Source organism: Planococcus citri, chromosome 1 (assembly GCF_950023065.1).
Source record: "Planococcus citri chromosome 1, ihPlaCitr1.1, whole genome shotgun sequence".
Classification (NCBI taxonomy): Eukaryota; Metazoa; Arthropoda; class Insecta; order Hemiptera; family Pseudococcidae; genus Planococcus; species Planococcus citri.
In genome coordinates, this window is record NC_088677.1 from 80,352,084 (window position 1) to 80,369,995 (window position 17,912).

At 36.1% G+C, this 17,912-nt stretch overlaps 1 protein-coding gene and 1 long non-coding RNA gene across 2 annotated transcripts; both read right to left on the minus strand.

Moving 5' to 3' along the window:
- Window positions 1–151: 151 nt before the first annotated feature.
- Window positions 152–1,430, minus strand: LOC135836805 (uncharacterized). Its single transcript, XR_010557081.1, has 2 exons — window positions 557–1,430; window positions 152–459 (listed from the first exon to the last, which is right to left on the minus strand). It is a non-coding gene; the product is annotated as an uncharacterized LOC135836805 (long non-coding RNA).
- Window positions 1,431–6,136: 4,706 nt separating this feature from the next.
- LOC135836823 (uncharacterized) lies at window positions 6,137–7,256 on the minus strand. Its single transcript, XM_065351872.1, has 5 exons — window positions 7,172–7,256; window positions 6,982–7,023; window positions 6,730–6,818; window positions 6,418–6,652; window positions 6,137–6,333 (listed from the first exon to the last, which is right to left on the minus strand). Exons 2-5 carry the CDS (start codon window positions 6,988–6,990, stop codon window positions 6,220–6,222), a joined length of 447 nt encoding a protein of 148 aa, XP_065207944.1. The 5' UTR covers window positions 6,991–7,023; window positions 7,172–7,256; the 3' UTR covers window positions 6,137–6,219.
- Window positions 7,257–17,912: the final 10,656 nt, after the last annotated feature.

Sequence of the window (17,912 nt, forward strand, 5' to 3'; positions counted from 1 at the left end):
TACTTATACTTAATGATGCAGGATGACTTTTTCTTATTGATTACGAGTTGAAGTACATACTGTTGAAAGTTCATCGCTTTACCTATCTTATCATACCTAACACGTCGAAAGTGAGTAGGAAAAATTTGAAATAAGCCAATACGTCCATGAGTAAAAATACAGGAATATTTTATTAACGTTATTACGTTATATTACCAAAATAAACATAAAAATATTCATTATTTTAAACTTTAGTACCTACTGACGATAAATAATATCAAGATATCTGCCGTAAAATAATAATATAAAGTAGAAAAAAATAGATTAAAAAAAATGCTTTTTACAAGTTTTTATCAGAAATGTCTTATATTCACCACATATATTTTTTTCAAGGTAACAGTACGGCACATCCTGCCATGCAAGATCCTTGTGCCACCGAGCATCCTACAAGAGCTGCAGGTACTCCGAGTCCGAGTGTAACTATAGAAAATATGTACGTATGTATAAGTTTTTAATTTTCAAAATTGACTTTTACTCTAGAAAAAAAATTATAAACGAGGAATTATTCTCTACTCACGTGTACCGAAGATACCGCCACCCGCCGTGTAACATGCGACTGCCACCTTATTACAGCCTGTCTGACAGGCTCCGTAGGTAAGTGCTCCGGCTTCCGCATCTTGAGATAAAAATGAAACAAGTACGATTGAAATCAGAAGAAGTGCGAATAATTTATTCATTTTTCACTTTTTTAAATTCAATTCAAATGAAATAAAAATTAAAAAATCTCGCGATGAAAGTAGGTAATCGAAAGAAGAAATTCTCAACACGTTGTTATTGTGTAAATTTTGATAAATCTACGTCTGAAGGAATAATGCTGCGACGAAATTATGTCCGGTTCCGCGGATACTCTATGTATTTATGACTCGCGACCTTCAACGAAATACTGCGCAGAAATAAATACATACTTACAATGTCACGTACTAACAGTAATTTTTTATTGCATTTTGTAGCAATGTAAATTCGCAAATAATTAACATCCTTGCACCCGTGCGCCTGCACCGGCTGATAAGTCATGCGGTCTGGGTGTGATACGCAGACCGGCGACTATGCCGGCCGGCTCGAGTGTATGGGATGGTGGCCTTGCTACCAACACATTGTACAGTCGAGTCAGTATTTTTTTCTCGAGTTGTTGATGTTTGAATTTGTATTTATATTATCTTTATCGTATTTTTGGCAGTAAAGCAAACGAAAAGAGAATGTTAAGACAAGGTCTTAAACGATGTAGAGAAAATTTTACGAGAAAACGTGGATGAAATGGTACGAGTTATTGAGCTTTTTGGTTTTATAAGCATGTCTTTAAGATGAAATAATTTTGAAACAGCCTTACAAGGGAAGTATCCAAACAGGAACAACATTTTTTAATCAGTCAAAGGGGAATCGATATAGAGTATACCAAAATACCTACATTTTATTAGCCAAAACTTCAGATTCTGGAATTAATTTCTAAATTTTTGGCGAATTTTTATTGTCGACCTACCGAGTTGATTGGTGATGGCTTCGAATCGTTTTGAATTTTAGATCTTTCATAATTTTCAAGTTTTAAGCGTGTTGTTTTTTTCTTTTTTTTCAGAACTACGTTTTTATTTGAAATTCGAATCGATAACTCAAAATATAGAACCTATTGAGAAGAAATTTTCGAAACTTAAGCACTAGTGTGTATGGCGATCTGGACTATGTACGATAATGTCTGGTTGTAATTGAATTTGTGTTCTGTAAAATTTGAGGTACCTAGTGAATATAATTACGAAGTGAGGATGAAATCGTAAATTAACGAGAAAGATAATCAGTCGAAATTTTCGAGACGAGATGTATAATTTTAAAATCATTGAAGATGTGGAGTATTTTTGATCGCGTTGAAATTAAAATTAATATCGTTGACAATAACGTAGTTCCGTAATTTGAACGATTTTGCGATGATGGGGTTTCAAAAATGTATTCATCTTTGGAGGGAATCGGCAGAGGTGTTGTAATATTGAAATTCTCAAACGAAAAACTTGGAAAAATCGATTCATTTCAATCATTCTCCAACTTTTGCACACACCCCCTCACCCTCCGAATTTATTTCAAACTTGAGATTGTTTGAACTGTCAAGTTTGTTTTTTAGAAAATAAGTTCGTATTTGTGTCTGTTTGTTTGATATGGAATTATTATTATCATTGTTGATGTACGTATTTGGTGTTCAATATTGTAAGTTATAATAATTACCTACCTAATCATTCAACTTTTATGTAATGATCGATCATTTTTGTATACTTGGTGTTCAATACTGTAAGCTATAATTTAATCATTCTCATCTTTTTTGTAATGATCGATCAAGGTTTTTCACGTCGTGCGACCGGCGTATTTTTTAGCCCAGATCGATCAGGAATATGTATGTAGAATTAGCGTTTGTAATGTTTTTTTTTTTTTTTTTTTTTTTTTTCGTTCTTTGCCGCTGGTTTTATGAATTTCGATTGTGTGGTGTTTGATTTTATTGATGCATATTTCTTTACAGCAAGTTATTAACGATGGAATTGCATATTGCTAATTTTTGAAATTATCCATTGTACGATCGATATCAGCGAAAATGAATCTGGGAGTATTATCTTCTTTTCAGGAGAAAGCTCTGAATTTAAGCACTAGGTACCTATTTCTGAAAATATTAATCGTGAGACACTTATTTTGGTGTGGAATTGTGCTCTTATCGGTAAGTTGGTTTCCCTGACCTGAGGAAATTGAACTCAGCGGCTTCGAAATTGAGGATAACTAAATATTTGAAACTGTCGAAGTAGTTGCCCGAAACGTGGAATTTTTTCAACTATTTGGGTAAAAATATGATCGTGTCAATAAAGTTGCTTATTCACAAGGCGCAAAAATTACTCGAAATGTGGAATTTTTCAATCATTTGAAAAAAAATACGGCAATGTCAACGAAGTTGCCTACTCTAAAGGCGCAATAATTATTCGAAACGTGGGTTTTTTCGGTGTACTCGATTTCTTGTACATTTAAAAACAGTTTTTAATGCGGAAAATTGTGAATTTGAACTCAGTGAGCTGAATTTACCCCAAGAATGATAGAATCACCTTCTTACATTTCCGAAGGGCTCTGAAATTGAGAAAGACGTGAAATTATTTGAAGATGTCGAAGAGGTTGCCTACTCTCAAGGCGTAAAAATTACTCGAAACGTGAGGTTTTTCAGTACGTTTGATTTTTATCCACTTGAAACAGTTTTTAATGTGGGAAATTGGTATCCCTGGCTGGAAACAATGGTAAATTTGAAATCAGTGGGCCGAATTTACCCCACAAGCATCATTTCACATTTGTAAAGGGTTTCAAAATGAAGAAAAACGTGAAAATTTTGAAGATATCAAAGAGGTTGCCTACTTTCAAGGCATAAAAATTATTCGAAACGTGGCAGTTTTTAATACTATAAATGTTTATTAATACGCGATTAGTTCGAGGTAATTTTTGGGACATTTTGTAATGATGAATTATATCTAATATCTACTCCCTCCCTTGTTCATCATCACTTTTTTGAAACATTCCATTCAGGATATTAGGAAGAAAAAAAATGTGAAAACATTTTATGATTGGTAAGTAAAGGTTTATTTAACCCGGTAAGTTGGCATCCCTGACTGATGAAAATTGTAAATTTTAATTCAGCGCCCTCGATTTTCAACAGAATCACTCGTTGTACGCTTGTGGAGAGGTTTTAAACGAAGAAAAACCCGAAAATATTTGAAGGTGTCAAAGAAGTTGCCTACTCTCAAGACACAAAAACTTTTCCAAAAAAATGCAGGAACGTACCTACCCCTTTGGATTTTTTGGATTTTTTTGATTTTCAAAAAAGTCGAGTAAAGGGTCGTTTTTGACTAATTTGAGGGCGCCGAGTGCGAATCTGCTGTCAAATTTGATCGATCGCCTCGTCTTTGCAAAAAACGGGCGGTTATCTCACGATCTAATTATCCTGAATCAATTTTGACGTTATATTCGAAATCAGCCACCTCAAATTAGTCAGAATCCGTCATAAAAAATTCAAAATTCGACAACTTTTTTTCACATTATTTTTGAGCTTAAAAAAATGCCGTTTCCGAGAGAATGGAGCGCTCTGGTGAAAATCTGACGCCGGAAATGAATTCGCAGTCCCAAAAAACACCCCAAAACCAGATTTTTAGTTCGATTGGCGACAAAAGGTTTTTTGCCCAAAAAAATGTATGAACTAACCCCTTTGGATTTTTTGGATTTTTTTGATTTTCAAAAAAATCGAGTAAAGGGTCGTTTTCGACTAATTCGAAATCGCTGAGTTCGAATCTGGTGTCCATTTTTGTCCAGGGACGCTGCTTCAGTGAGAAATTGCGACTATTTCGCCGAATACGAGTCTGATCGCAAAACAAATGTGATTTTTGGATTCAGCGTGCTCAAATTAGTCAGAAAACGTCATAAAAAATTCAAAATTCAACAACTTTTTTCGGGTCATTTTTGATGTCAAAAAAGGCTGTTTTTGCGAGAGTGGAGCGTTCTGGTGAAAATCTGACACCGGAAATGAATTTGCCGTCACAATAAACCCCCATAGCCCAATTTTTAGCTCGATTGGCGACAAAAAGTTTTTTTACAAAAAAATGTATGAACGTACCCCTTTGCATTTTTTGGATTTTTTTGATTTTCAAAAAAATTGAGTAAAGGGTCGTTTTCGACTAATTCGAGGTCGCCGAGTTCGAATTTGGTGTCCATTTTTGTCGAGAACCTTTTCTTCGGTGAGAAATTGCGACTATTTCGCCGAATACGAGTCCGATCGCAAAACAAACGTCATTTTTGGATTCAGCGTGTTCGAATTAGTCAGAAAACGTCATAAAAAATTCAAAATTCCACAACTTTTTTTCGCTCAATTTTTAGCTCAAGAAAAGGCCGTTTCCGAGAGAATGCTACACTCTGGTGAAAATCTGACCCCGGAAATGAATTCGCCGTCCCAAAAAACCCCCCTGGCCAAATTTTCAGCTCGATTGGCGACAAAAAGTTTTTTTGTCCAAAAAAATGCATGAACTAACCCTTTGGATTTTTTTGATTTTCAAACAAATCAAGTAAAGGGTCGTTTTCGACTAATTTGAAGACGCTGAGTCCGAATCTGCTGTCAGATTTGATCCATCGTCTCGTTTTCGTGAAAAACGGGCGCTTATCTCGCGATCTAAACATCCGGCATCAGTTTCGATGTTATATTCGAAATCAGCCACCTCGAATTAGTCGGAATCCGTCATAAAAAATTCGAGATTCTACAACTTTTTTTTGCTCAATTTTTAGCTCAAGAAAATGCCGTTTCCGAGAGAATGGTGCACTCTGTTGAAAATCTGACGCCGGAAATGAATTCGCCGTCCCAAAAAACCCCTCTAGCCAAATTTTCAGCTCAATTGGCGACAAAAAGTTTTTTTGCCCAAAAAAATGTAGATATGAACGTAACCCTTTGGATTTTTTGAATTTTCAAAAAAATCGAGTAAAGGGTCGTTTTTGACTAATTCGAGGTCGCTGAGGCCGAATCTGCTGTCAGATTTGGTCGATCGTCTCGACTTCGTAAAATACGGGCGCTTAGCTCGCGATCTAAACATCCTGCATCAATTTTGACGTTATATTTGAAATCAGCCACCTCGAATTAGTCAGAATCCGTCATAAAAAATTCAAAAATTCGCCGTCCCAAAAACCCTTTGCAGCCTTTCAAATTTCATGGGAAAATATATATCGCCCTTTAAACAGCTTGCTGGAATTTTTCTACTTTCGAGAATTCGCAAAAAAGCCAGAAATGAATGAAAAACTACATCCTTACGTAAACAGTATTCAACGGCCAAGTGGACCGGTTACATTATTTATGACCCTCTTGATAGAATAGATCTGATTGCCTCTAGATAATATGTAATTATGAAACTCATAGTCACTCATAACACATGCATAGTAAATTGAAATAATGAAATCTTCACGTTTACCCCATCGCGTAAGAATATTCATCTCAAACTTCGACTACAAAACCAGACAACTTTTCAAATAACTCACTGGCGAGTCCGGAGCTCCCACAACATACAATATTCGTCGCTCTTTCGCCCTTCAAAAACACAAATTAAATTTTAAAACAAAATTAGAAATTTAAAAACGAGGAACTCTAATTCGTCATAATAAAAAACATGAACTAGATCACAGTTAACAAAAACGGTATTAAGATTATTTTAAAGGAATAAATCGACTCGAATGGGTGGCACCAATGCCGGGTCGTCCATGCTTCACAGGTTTGTAGGTGACAGAAAATTCACCCAAATAATGACCGATCATTTCCGCCTAAAATGAAAACCCAATCAAAAAATAAAATTGCTAACAACAAAAAAATAAACATTTGAAAAAAACATATATCACCGTACTCACTTTAATTTCGACTTGATTGAAGGTTTTTCCATTATAAACACCAACGATTGAGCCTACCATTTCGGGAACGATGATCATGTTTCTCAAATGAGTTTTCACAACATCAGGTTTCTCCCCTGGAACGCTGTCTTTCTTGGCTTTACGTAACTTCTTAACTAAAGCCATCGGTTTACGTTTCAATCCACGTTTGAAACGTCTTCGAGCACGGGAACTCATGATTTCAGTCAACTGCTCTCTGAAAATTGAAAAATTTCCCACTGTTGAACCAATTCGAAATAAAACAGAAGATAAAAATATAAGATATTCACTTACGCAGGCATGTCGAGCAATTGATCTAAATCCACACCGCGGTATGTATATTTCTTAAACTGACGTTTCTTCTTTAGAGGTTCTTCAGCACCCTGCAAGACAGAAACGAATCAGAATCCATTCTAATACACAGTACTGGATTATCGAATGCAGTGGATGAGATACAATACATGACGAGCATTCACAATTGATAAGTGTAAATTCAACAAATATATACATTGTACTTTAAGAATATGAACGTGCATGCAAACTTACTTCACCCATGTTTGCGGTTCAAATTTTCACAAGGCTTGTTACCTGCAAAAAATGAAGTGGATAAAATAATGAGTTACAATGAAACACGATCATTTATTTGGTGATCAGTGTATATGTATAAATCTATTGATAATAAACGGAAGAAAGAGATCTGATAGAATCATCAAAATATTAAAATGCGTTTACTTACCAACAAAAACGAATAAAATTGTACAAAAATGTGCAAAGTGCGGCAAAGTGCAATGAAATTGAATGAGATGCCCAGCAGATCCGTAAGCATTTAAGCATTCCTTACATACATTTCAGCAACGCTAAATTTTTCTCCACTCCGATTGGCTCTCGCGTTCTCGCACGATCCCACCCACCGAACTCTTATCATCGTTATCATTTTTGAACTTGGAAAATTTTTTAAGTTTCATGCGAACCTGTATCATGCTTTCAATACACAGACAATTTACGATCTAAATGACCATATTTTATTATGCAAAAGGTACAAAAACAAAAAAAATTATCGAATACATATGCCTTAGTGGCTTAGCTTAGATTAATCAACAAAATGAAATATTTTATAGTTATAATGCTTTTGGTAGCTTTTGGTTTTGCTCTCATTACAGTAAACAGTAACTTCATTCACTTAGGTACGAAATTTCATAAAATAATGACTCAGATTTACAACATAAACTAAATAATCACCAAAGTGACCAAAATCAACAAATAAAATATATTCCTTTATCGCGCATCGAATTTCGCATACAGCAACAACATTGGAAACGATAACACTATTGGGCGGTAAATCATCAGTTTTAATTTTGTGGCTGAAATATAATGGGCTCCATTTCTGCATTGTCTATTTCCGATGTAATTTGCGATAATCCGAAGGGTTTACAATGCTGCAGTTTCGATGTGAGCTTGAAAATTTTTGTAAGTTCAAAAATGGCAATGATGATAAGGAGTTCGGCGGGTGTCGGGTGAGATCGTGCATGAACGCGAGAGCCAATCAGAGTGGAGAAAAATTTAGCGTTGCTGAAATGTATGTAAGGAATGCTTAAATGCATCCTGGGGGACAACTTTTTACATTTCTAGCCCTTGTACTCAAAAAAGAAAGTGGCCCTACTTACAAAATGGCGGCCATTTTGATTGGCAGCCGTCAGCCGAAATCGCAGATTTTGCGTTTTAGGTTTTAACTTTTAACATAGGACTTGCACGAACTTATTTTCAAACTGTACAAAGGTAGATCGAAAGATCAAGCAAAAATTCATCACCTGTCAAAATTTCAAGTGCTAAAGTGCGTTTTTTGATTTTTGGTGAATTTTTGAAAATCAAATTTTGGCCAAAAATGAAGGAAAAAATCAAAATTTTACCAAATTGGCCAAGAAAGTTGAAATTTGGGATACACCCTATTTTGGCTATTTTCGACATGCCAAATCGATTGGAAACTGTTTCAAACCGTTTTGAGCAGTTCTGGAGCCTCCAGCGAATTTTTGAAACTCGAAATGCCCACAAAATTTCACCAAAATGGAGTTGGAATGTCAAAATTTACTCCGCAAACCAATTTCAATACGCTACGAAGTCAACTGCAGGGGGATTTCAAGTCGTTTTGGAGCATCCAGCGATTTTTTGAAAATTACTGGAGCCGCCAGCAGATTTTTGAAACTTGAAATTTTGACAACATTTTATCAAAATGGAGTTAGCAAGCCGAAATTTACTCTGAAAACTAATTTCAATACAATATTATGCAGTCGACTGCAGGTGGATTTCAAACCGATTTGGAGTCTCGAGCGATTTTTTGAAACTTGAAATTTCAGCAATTTCATCCAATGGAGTTGGAATGTCGAAATTCATTCTGCCAATCAATTTCAATACGCTACGAAGTCAACTGCAGGTGGATTTCAAGTTATTTTAGAGCATTCAGCGATTTTTTGAAAATTACTGGAGTCTCCATCAGATTTTTGAAACTTTAAATTTTCACAAAATTTCATCAAATGGAGATGGAAGGCTGAAATATACTCTACACTCCAATTTTAACACCGTCTGAAGACGACTTCAGGTAGGTTCAAATAATTTTGGAGCCTCCAGCGACTTTTTGAAAATTACTGGAGCCTCCAGTAGATTTTTGAAACTTGAAATTCCTGCAACATCTTACCAAATGGAGAGGGTAAGCTGAAATTTACTTCGCAACTAATTTCAATAAGATGAAGTCGACCACATGGTGGTTTCAAATGGTTTTAAATGGTTTTGAAGCTTCCAGCTACTTATTGGAAATTTCAATTTTCCAAAAAACACCGTACGACCTCTCAAAAAGTGGCTGGAGGGTCTAAAACGACTTGAAGTTGAAATCCACCAGCAGACGACTTCGTAGCGCATTAAAATTAACTTGCAGAATGAATTTTGACTTTCCATCTCCGTTTGATGGAATTTTTAGGAAATTTAAAGTTTCAAATATTTACTGGAGGCTCCAGTAATTTTCAAAAAATCGCTGGATGCTCCAAAACGACTTGAAATCCCCCTGCAGTTGACTTCGTAGCGTATTGAAATTCGTTTGCGGAGTAAATTTCGACATTCCAACTCCATTTTGGTGAAATTTTGTGGGAATTTCGAGTTTCAAAAATTCGCTGGAGGCTCCAGAACTGCTCAAAACGGTTTGAAACAGTTTCCAATCGATTTGGCATGTCGAAAATAAGGTGTATGCCAAATTTCAGCTTTCTTGGCCAATTTGGTAAAATTTTGATTTTTTCCCTCATTTTTGGCCAAAATTTGATTTCAAAAAATCACCAAAAATCAAAAAACGCACTTTAGCACTTGAAATTTTGACAGGTGATGAATTTTTGCTTGATCTTTCGATCTACCTTTGTACAGTTTGAAAAATTTTGTGCAAGTCCTAAGTATGTTGGAACGCAAAATCTGCGATTTCGGCTGACCTGCCAATCAAAATGGCCGCCATTTTGTAAGTAGGGCCACTTTTTTTTTCGAGTACAAGGGCTAGAAATATTCCTTAGGACTCCCCCTTTAAGAAAAAAGTTGCCCCGGAGGATCGACGGGGGGGGGGGGTAGTGCAATTTGTCCTCAAGTGGGCTCCCCGACTATTAGCCAAATTTTTGCAAAATTTATGTGAAATTTTATTCCAATTTTTCAATTTTAACAAGAAAAAAAACAAAAGTGAAGTTATTAGAGAATTAGAGATGAATTTTTAAAAATTAACGATCAATTTTAAAATTGATGAATGAATATCACATCATGTTTGCTTAAAATCAAATTTAAGTCGAATTGTTTAATTTCGATTGTAAATATTTCATATTACTATAAGATTTAAAATTTTGAATTTTGAATAGTCTTTTTTTGTTAATAAAAAATTGAAAATGGAAAAAGAAAGGCAAATAGAACCGAGTAAAGCACTAAAGCGAGGGCAAAAGCTCTCAAAAATTAGTATTCCAGGAGGCATAAAAGCAATCATAGAATTCGAATGATTTTTTTTTTTTGAAAAATCCAAAATGAAAAGAGAAAAGCAAACAAGCTCGAGCGAACCGAGTGCAAAAGCTCTCGAAAATCAGTATTTTGACTTTTAATGCGGAAAATTGGCACCCCTGGCTGGAGACAATTGTAAATTTGAACTCAGTGAGCTGAATTTACCCCAAGAATGATAGAATCACCTTCTTACATTCTCGAAGAGCTCTGGAATCGAGAAAGACGTGAAAATATTTGAAGATGTCGAAGAGGTTGCCCTACTCTCAAGGCGTAAAAAATTACTCGAAACGTGCGGTTTTTCAGCGCGTTTGAATTTTATCCACTTAGAACAGTTTTTAATGTGGGAAATTGGTATCCCTGGCTGGAAACGATAGTAAATTCGAAATCAGTGGGCCGAATTTACCCCACAAGCATCATTTCACATTGGTAAAGGGTTTCGAAATGAAGAAAAACGTGAAAATTTTGAAGATGTCAAAGAGGTTGCCTACTTCAAGGCATAAAAATTATTCGAAACGTGGGAGTTTTTGATACTATTGTTTATTAATACGCGATCAGTTCGAGGTAATTTTTGGGACATTTTGTAATGAATTATTTCTACTCCCTCCCTTGTTCATTATCTACTTCTTTGAAACACTCTATTTAGGATATTAGGAAGAAAAAAATGTGAAAATATTTTATGATTGGTAAGTAAAGGTTTATTTAACCCGGTAAGTTGGCATCCCTGACTGATGAAAATTGTAAATTTGAATTCAGCGCCCTTGATTTACTACAGAATTACTCGTTGTACGCTCGTGAAGAGGTTTTAAAGGAAGAAAAACGCGAAAATATTTGAAGGTGTCAAAGAAGTTGCCTACTCTCAAGGCACAAAAATTATTAAAAACTTGGAGTTCTTTTTGAATAAATGTTTCGGATGACCACTCGAAATTACAAAGCAATCAAGCTGAATTTTTGTTAGTGGAGGTTTTTTGAGACAGCGAGTTCATTTCTGGTGTCATATTTGCTCGAATTGAGCTCCAAAGAAATGAGCCTTTTTTTCAGTAGAAGGAAGGGTCATCGGGCCAATCTGACACCGGAAATGAATTTCCCGTTCCAAAAAACCCCCCTAGCCCAATTTTCAGCTCGATTGGCGACAAAAAGTTATTTTGCCCAAAAAAATGTATGAACATACCCCTTTGCATTTTTTGGATTTTTTTTATTTTCAAAAAAATCGAGTAAAGGGTCGTTTTTGACTAATTTGAGGACGCCAAGTCCGAATCTGGTGTCAGATTTGATTGATCACCTCGTCTTCGTGAAAAACGGGCGCTTATCTCGTGATCTAAACATCTTGCATCAATTTTGATGTAATATACGAAATCAGCAGCCTCGAATTAGTCAGAATCTGTCATAAAAAATTCAAAATTCCACAACTTTTTTCGCTCAATTTTTAGCTCAAGAAAAGGCCGTTTCCGAGAGTATGGTGCACTGTGGTGAAAATCTGACGCCGGAAATGAATTCCCCGTCCCAAGAAACCCCCCGAACCAGATTTTCAGTTCGATTCGAGACAACAAGTTTTTTTGCCCGAAAAAATGTATGAACTAACCCCTTTGGATTTTTTATTTTTTGGATTTTTTTGATTTTCAAAAAAATCAAGTAAAGGGTCGTTTCCGACTAATTCGAGGTCGCTGAGTTCGAATCTGGTGTCCATTTTTGTCGAGTGCCTTTTCTTCGGCGAGTAATTGCAACTATTTCGCAAAAAAAGAGTCCAATCGCAAAACAAGCGTCATTTTTGGATTCAGCGACCTCAAATTACTCAGAAAACGTCATAAAAAATTCAAAATTCCCCAACTTTTTTCCGCTCAATTTTTAGCTCAAGAAAAGGCTGTTTGTGGGAGAATGGAGCGCTCTGGTGAAAATCTGACGCCAGAAATGAATTCGCCGTTCCAACCCCCCCCCAGCCCAATTTTCAGCTCGATTGGCGACAAAAAGTTTTTTTACCCAAAAAAATGTTATGAATTATTACCCCTTTGGATTTTTTTGATTTTTTTGATTTTCAAAAAAATCGAGTAAAGAGTCGTTTTCGACTAATTTGAGGACGCCGAGTCCGAATCTGCTGTCAGATTTGATTGATCGTCTCGTCTTCGTGAGAAACGGGCGCTTATCTCGCAATCTAAACATCGTGCATCAATTTTGACGTTATATTCGAAATCAGCCGCCTCAAATTAGTCAGAATCCGTCATAAAAAATTCAAAATTCCACAACTTTTTTTTGCCTAATTTTTAGCTCAAGAATAGGCCGTTTCCGAAGGAATAGTGCACTCTGATGAAAATTTGATACCGAAAATGAATTCCCCGTCTCAAAAAACCCCCATAGCCCAATTTTCAGCTCGATTCAAGACAAAAAGTTTTTTTGGCCAAAAAAATACATGAACTAACCCCTTGAGATTTTTTGGATTTTTTTGATTCTCAAAAAAATCGAGTAAAGAGTCGTTTTCGACTAATTCGAGGTCGCTGAGTTCGAATCTGATGTCCACTTTTGTCGAGGGCCTTTTCTTCGGTGAGAAATTGTGACTAGTTCGCCGTCTGCGAGTCCGATCGCAAAACAAACGCCATTTTTGGATTCAGCGTGCTCGAATTACCTAGTCAGAAAACGTCATTAAAAATGCAAAATTTCACAACTTTTTTTTGGGTCATTTTTTTGCAATGAATTGGGCATTTTGCACCAAAAAATGACCCCTTGAATTTGCGGTTCAATTGAGCTGAATTTTTGACTATAGGGTTTTTTTGGGACGGCGAGTTCATTTCTGGAGTCAGATTTGATCGACGACGCTTCCTTCTACTGGAAAAGGGTTCATTTTTTTAGAGATCAAAAATGGACCATTTTCGAGCGGAAGGAAGCATCGTCGAGCAAATCTGACACCAGAAATGAGCTCGCCGTCCCAAAAAACTATTAAGATCAAAAATTCAGCTCGATTGGACCTGAATTTCGAGGTGTTATTTTTTGTCCGAAAATGCCCAATTCTTTGCAAAAAAATGACCCATCGAAATTACGGCACAATTGAGCTGAATTTTCGGCTTAGGGGTTTTTTTGGGACGGGGAATTCATTTTCGGTGTCAGATTAGCCCAACGACGCGTTCTTCTACTCGAAAACGCGGCACTTTTTTGAGTTCAAAAATTACGTTTGAAAAAACACCGGATTTTGCACTTTTAATGACGTTTTCTCATCCATTCGGGGTTGGAGTGAAAAATAAACGTCATTTTCGGGTTCAGCGACCTGAAATTAGTCAGAAAACGCCATCAAAAATGCAAAATTTGACAACTTTTTTCCAGCTCAATTTGAGTCCAAAAAAAAATGAATTTCCAGTAGAAGGAAGAATTTTGGCAACAATCTGACACCGGAAACGAATTTGCCATCCCAAAAAACCCCCCTAGCCAAATTTACAGCTCGATTGGCGACAAAAAGTATTTTTGCCCAAAAAAATGCATGAACGTACCCCTTTGCATTTTTTGGATTTTTTTGATTTTCAAAAAAATCGAGTAAAGGGTCGTTTTCGACTAATTCGAGGTCGCTGAGTTCGAATCTGTTGTCCATTTTTGTCGAGTGCCTTTTCTTCGGCGAGAAATTGCGACTATTTCGCAAAATACGAGTCCAATCGCAAAACAAACGTAATTTTTGGATTCACCGTGCTCAAATTAGTCAGAAAACGTCATTAAAAATGCAAAATTCCACAACTTTTTTTCGGGTCTTTTTTGATGTCAAAAAAGGCTGTTTCCGAGAGAATGGTACACTTTGATGAAAATCTGACGCCGGGAATGAATTCGCCGTCCCAAAAAACCCCCCGAACCCCCATATCAGCTCGATTGGCGACAAAAAGTTTTTTTACCCAAAAAAATGTATGAACTCACCCCTTTAGATTTTTTGGATTTTTTTGATTTTAAAAAAAATCGAGTAGAAGGTCATTTTCGACTAATTTGAGGTCGCTGAGTCCGAATCTGGTGTCCATTTGTGTCGTTGGCTTTTTCTTCAGTGAGAAATTGGGACTAGTTTGCTGAATACGAATCCGATTGCAAAACAAACGTCATTTTTGGATTCAGCGTGCTCGAATTAGTCAGAAAACGTCATTAGAAATGCAAAATTCGACAACTTTTTTTCAGGTCATTTTTGATGTCAAAAAAGGCTGTTTCCAAGAGAATGGTACACTTTGGTGAAAATCTGACGCCGGAAATGAATTCGCCGTCCCAAAAAAACCCCTAGACAAATTTTTAGCTCGATTGGCGACAATAAGTTTTTTTGCTCAAAAAAATGTATGAACGTACCCCTTGCATTTTTTGGATTTTTTTGATTTTCAAAAAAATCGAGTAAAGGGTCGTTTTTGACTAATTAGAGAGCGCCGAGTCCGACTCTGGTGTCAGATTTGATCGATCGCCTCGTCTTCGTGGAACACGGGTGCTTATCTCGCGATCTAAACATCCTGTATTAATTTTGTCGTTATATTCGTAATCAGCGATGTTTAATTTTAGTATTAATCGACTCCTCGTACACTTTATTAGTTTATTCGTGCTTTATTAATGTAAAAACATCAATAATTTTGAAAACGTGATAATCAGCGCCATCTATAGTACAATATGAGAAACAACCCTCTTAAAGTTCAATATTTATGATGCAGCGCTTCAGGCGGTGAAATCGAGAAGTTCTTTTGTTATATTCATTTTAGATATAGGGCGTTTACCAATCGGAGCAATGCGGGCATGCATACTCTCTGCCTTGTCTACGTGGAGGACAACTCTCCAGCGCTACTATTGATGCATACAATTTTCTTCACAAAAATGCAATTTTTTCGATTGTTCGTGAGTTCGGGTGAATTTTTATGTGGTCTCAAATTAAAGACAATGAAATTCCCTATCGATTGATGTTAAATTTTTATCATTTCGCCGTGAAAATAACGATTTTATAATATGAATACTTTCATTTACCGATTTTTGCATACTACATATGTCAACGTCAAACTCAAAATACTCAAAATTTTCAGTGAACACATAGGCATTTTAATAAAGCAAAATGTTCGTAATTTTATCTTCTTCAAAATGGGGGTCTCTCGAAATCTCTACATTTAACCGTTGAAAAGTTTTCGAAGCTGAAAGTTGCGAAAACAACGCAAAAACCAGCTGCGAGCGGTAGTGTTGAACTTTGAACTCAAATTACTCAAAATTTTGAGTGGACACATAGGTATTTGAGTAATGCAAAATGTTCGTAATTTTATCCTCTTTAAAATACTTTTTTACCCAAAGCTCTACCTCTGACCATTTAAAAGTTTTCGAAGTTTAAAGTTGCGAAAACCAAACAAAAAACCAGCTGCGGGTAGAAAACATTGAAATTTGAACTAAAAAGTAAAAATACTCAACATTTTGAGTGGACACATAGGTATTTGAGTAATGCAAAATGTTCGTAATTTTATCCTCTTTGAAACACTTTTTTACCCAAAGCTCAAGTTCTTGAAGATCAAAGTCAGAAAGAGGTCACTGATCAACACTATAGGTATGGGTAATGGGTAATGTGACTGTCAAGGGAACCTCTTGAGGTGCCCGCCTCCGTGCCTCCGATTTGAACAGGGCCGCGATTTTTGGAAAGAGCATGTTCTGAAACTCCCAAAACCAAATTTTCAGCTGCCCAAGTTCATTTTTCGATTTTTGACGAATATTTGAAAATCCAAAATTGACTATTTCAGTGATTTATGCTTTTTTAAAAAAAGTACGTAATCGATCAGTAAAAATGTTCAAAATAAGACCTAAAAAACTGATATTAACCCCCCCAAATCCAAATTTCGGCATTTCCAGCCATTCTGGAGCCTCCAGCGCGATTTTTCATTTTCTCCAGAATTTTAATTTGCTCCAGAAGACGTGAATATGAAGTTGGGCAGCTGAAAATCGAGTTGTGTGTCATACTCGACTTGTTTAACGAATTCATCGACATTTCAGCCGATTCTGGAGGAGACACCTCAAGAGTGGTTTTTTGACCAGTTTTTTTTTCAAATAAAAAATCCAAAAAAATCAAAAGTTTCCCGATTACGAGAAAATTTTTGAAATTTGCGCGAATCACAGTATTTTGTCATGAACTAACCCAACGAGGGCGAATGTCACCATTTCCAGCAATTCTGGAGCCTCCAGCGCGATTTCTCAATTTCTCCAGGGGCTCCAGAAAGGCTGGAAATGGGGAGATTCTCCCTCGTGGGCTTGATTAATGACGAAATACAACGATTCGCGCATTTTTCGATAATTTTCTCGCAAATGAGAAATTTTTGATTTTTGGATATTCTTATTAATGAAAAAAGCTGGTCAAAAAACCACTCTTGAGGTGTCCCCTTCAGAATCGGCTCGAATGTGGATAAATTCGTTGAACAGGTTGAGTATGACACACAACTCGATTTTTAGCTGCCCAATCGCCTTCTGGAGCAAATTAATAATTCTGGAGAAATTGAAAAATAGCGCTGGAGGCTCAAGAATGGCTGGAAATGCCGAAATTTGGATGGGGGGGGGGGGTTAATATCAGTTTTTTAGGTCTTATTCTGAACATTTTTACTGATCAATTACGTGCTTTAACAAAAAAAAAAGCATAAATCACCAAAACAGTCAATTTTGGATTTTCAAAAATTCGCCAAAAATCGAAAAATGAACTTGGGCAGCTGAAAATTTGGATTTGGGGGTTTTAGAACGTGCTCTTTCCCAAAATCGCGGTTGCATTACTCAAATACCTATGTGTCCACTCAAAATTTTGAGTAATTTTAGTTCAAAGTTCAACACTTCCGCACGCAGCTGGTTTTTGCATTGTTTTCGCAACTTTCAGCTTCGAAAACTTTTCAACGGTTAAATGTAGAGATTTCGAGAGACCCCCATTTTGAAGAAGATAAAATTACGAACATTTTGCTTTATTAAAATACCTATGTGTTCACTGAAAATTTTGAGTATTTTGAGTTTGACGTTGACATATGTAGTATGCAAAAATCGGTAAATGAAAGTATTCATATTATAAAATCGTTATTTTCACGGCGAAATGATAAAAATTTAACATCAATCGATAGGGAATTTCATTGTCTTTAATTTGAGACCACATAAAAATTCACCTGAACTCGCGAACAATCGAAAAAATTGCATTTTTGTGAAGAAAATTGTATGCATCAATAGTAGCGCTGGAGAGTTGTCCTCCACGTAGTGAACGGCAGAGAAACGCAACAATTTGGTAAACGCCCTATAGAAAAAGGTGTTTTCAATTTCTTTTTCGCAGATAACAAAAGAAGTTCCCATTTCTGCAGTTCGCAGCGCTGCATTATTTTTTCAACAAAATTTGTTCTCTTCAAGCAGTTAGTTCACTTTTAACATTACAGATATCGCCACAGTCGCATCATTAGAATTTTTTTCTGAGCTTTAGGGTGAACTTTAAGGTGAACGAAGCGTCGTAGGAGGGGTTTTTCAAGACGGGGAATCCATTTCTGATGTAC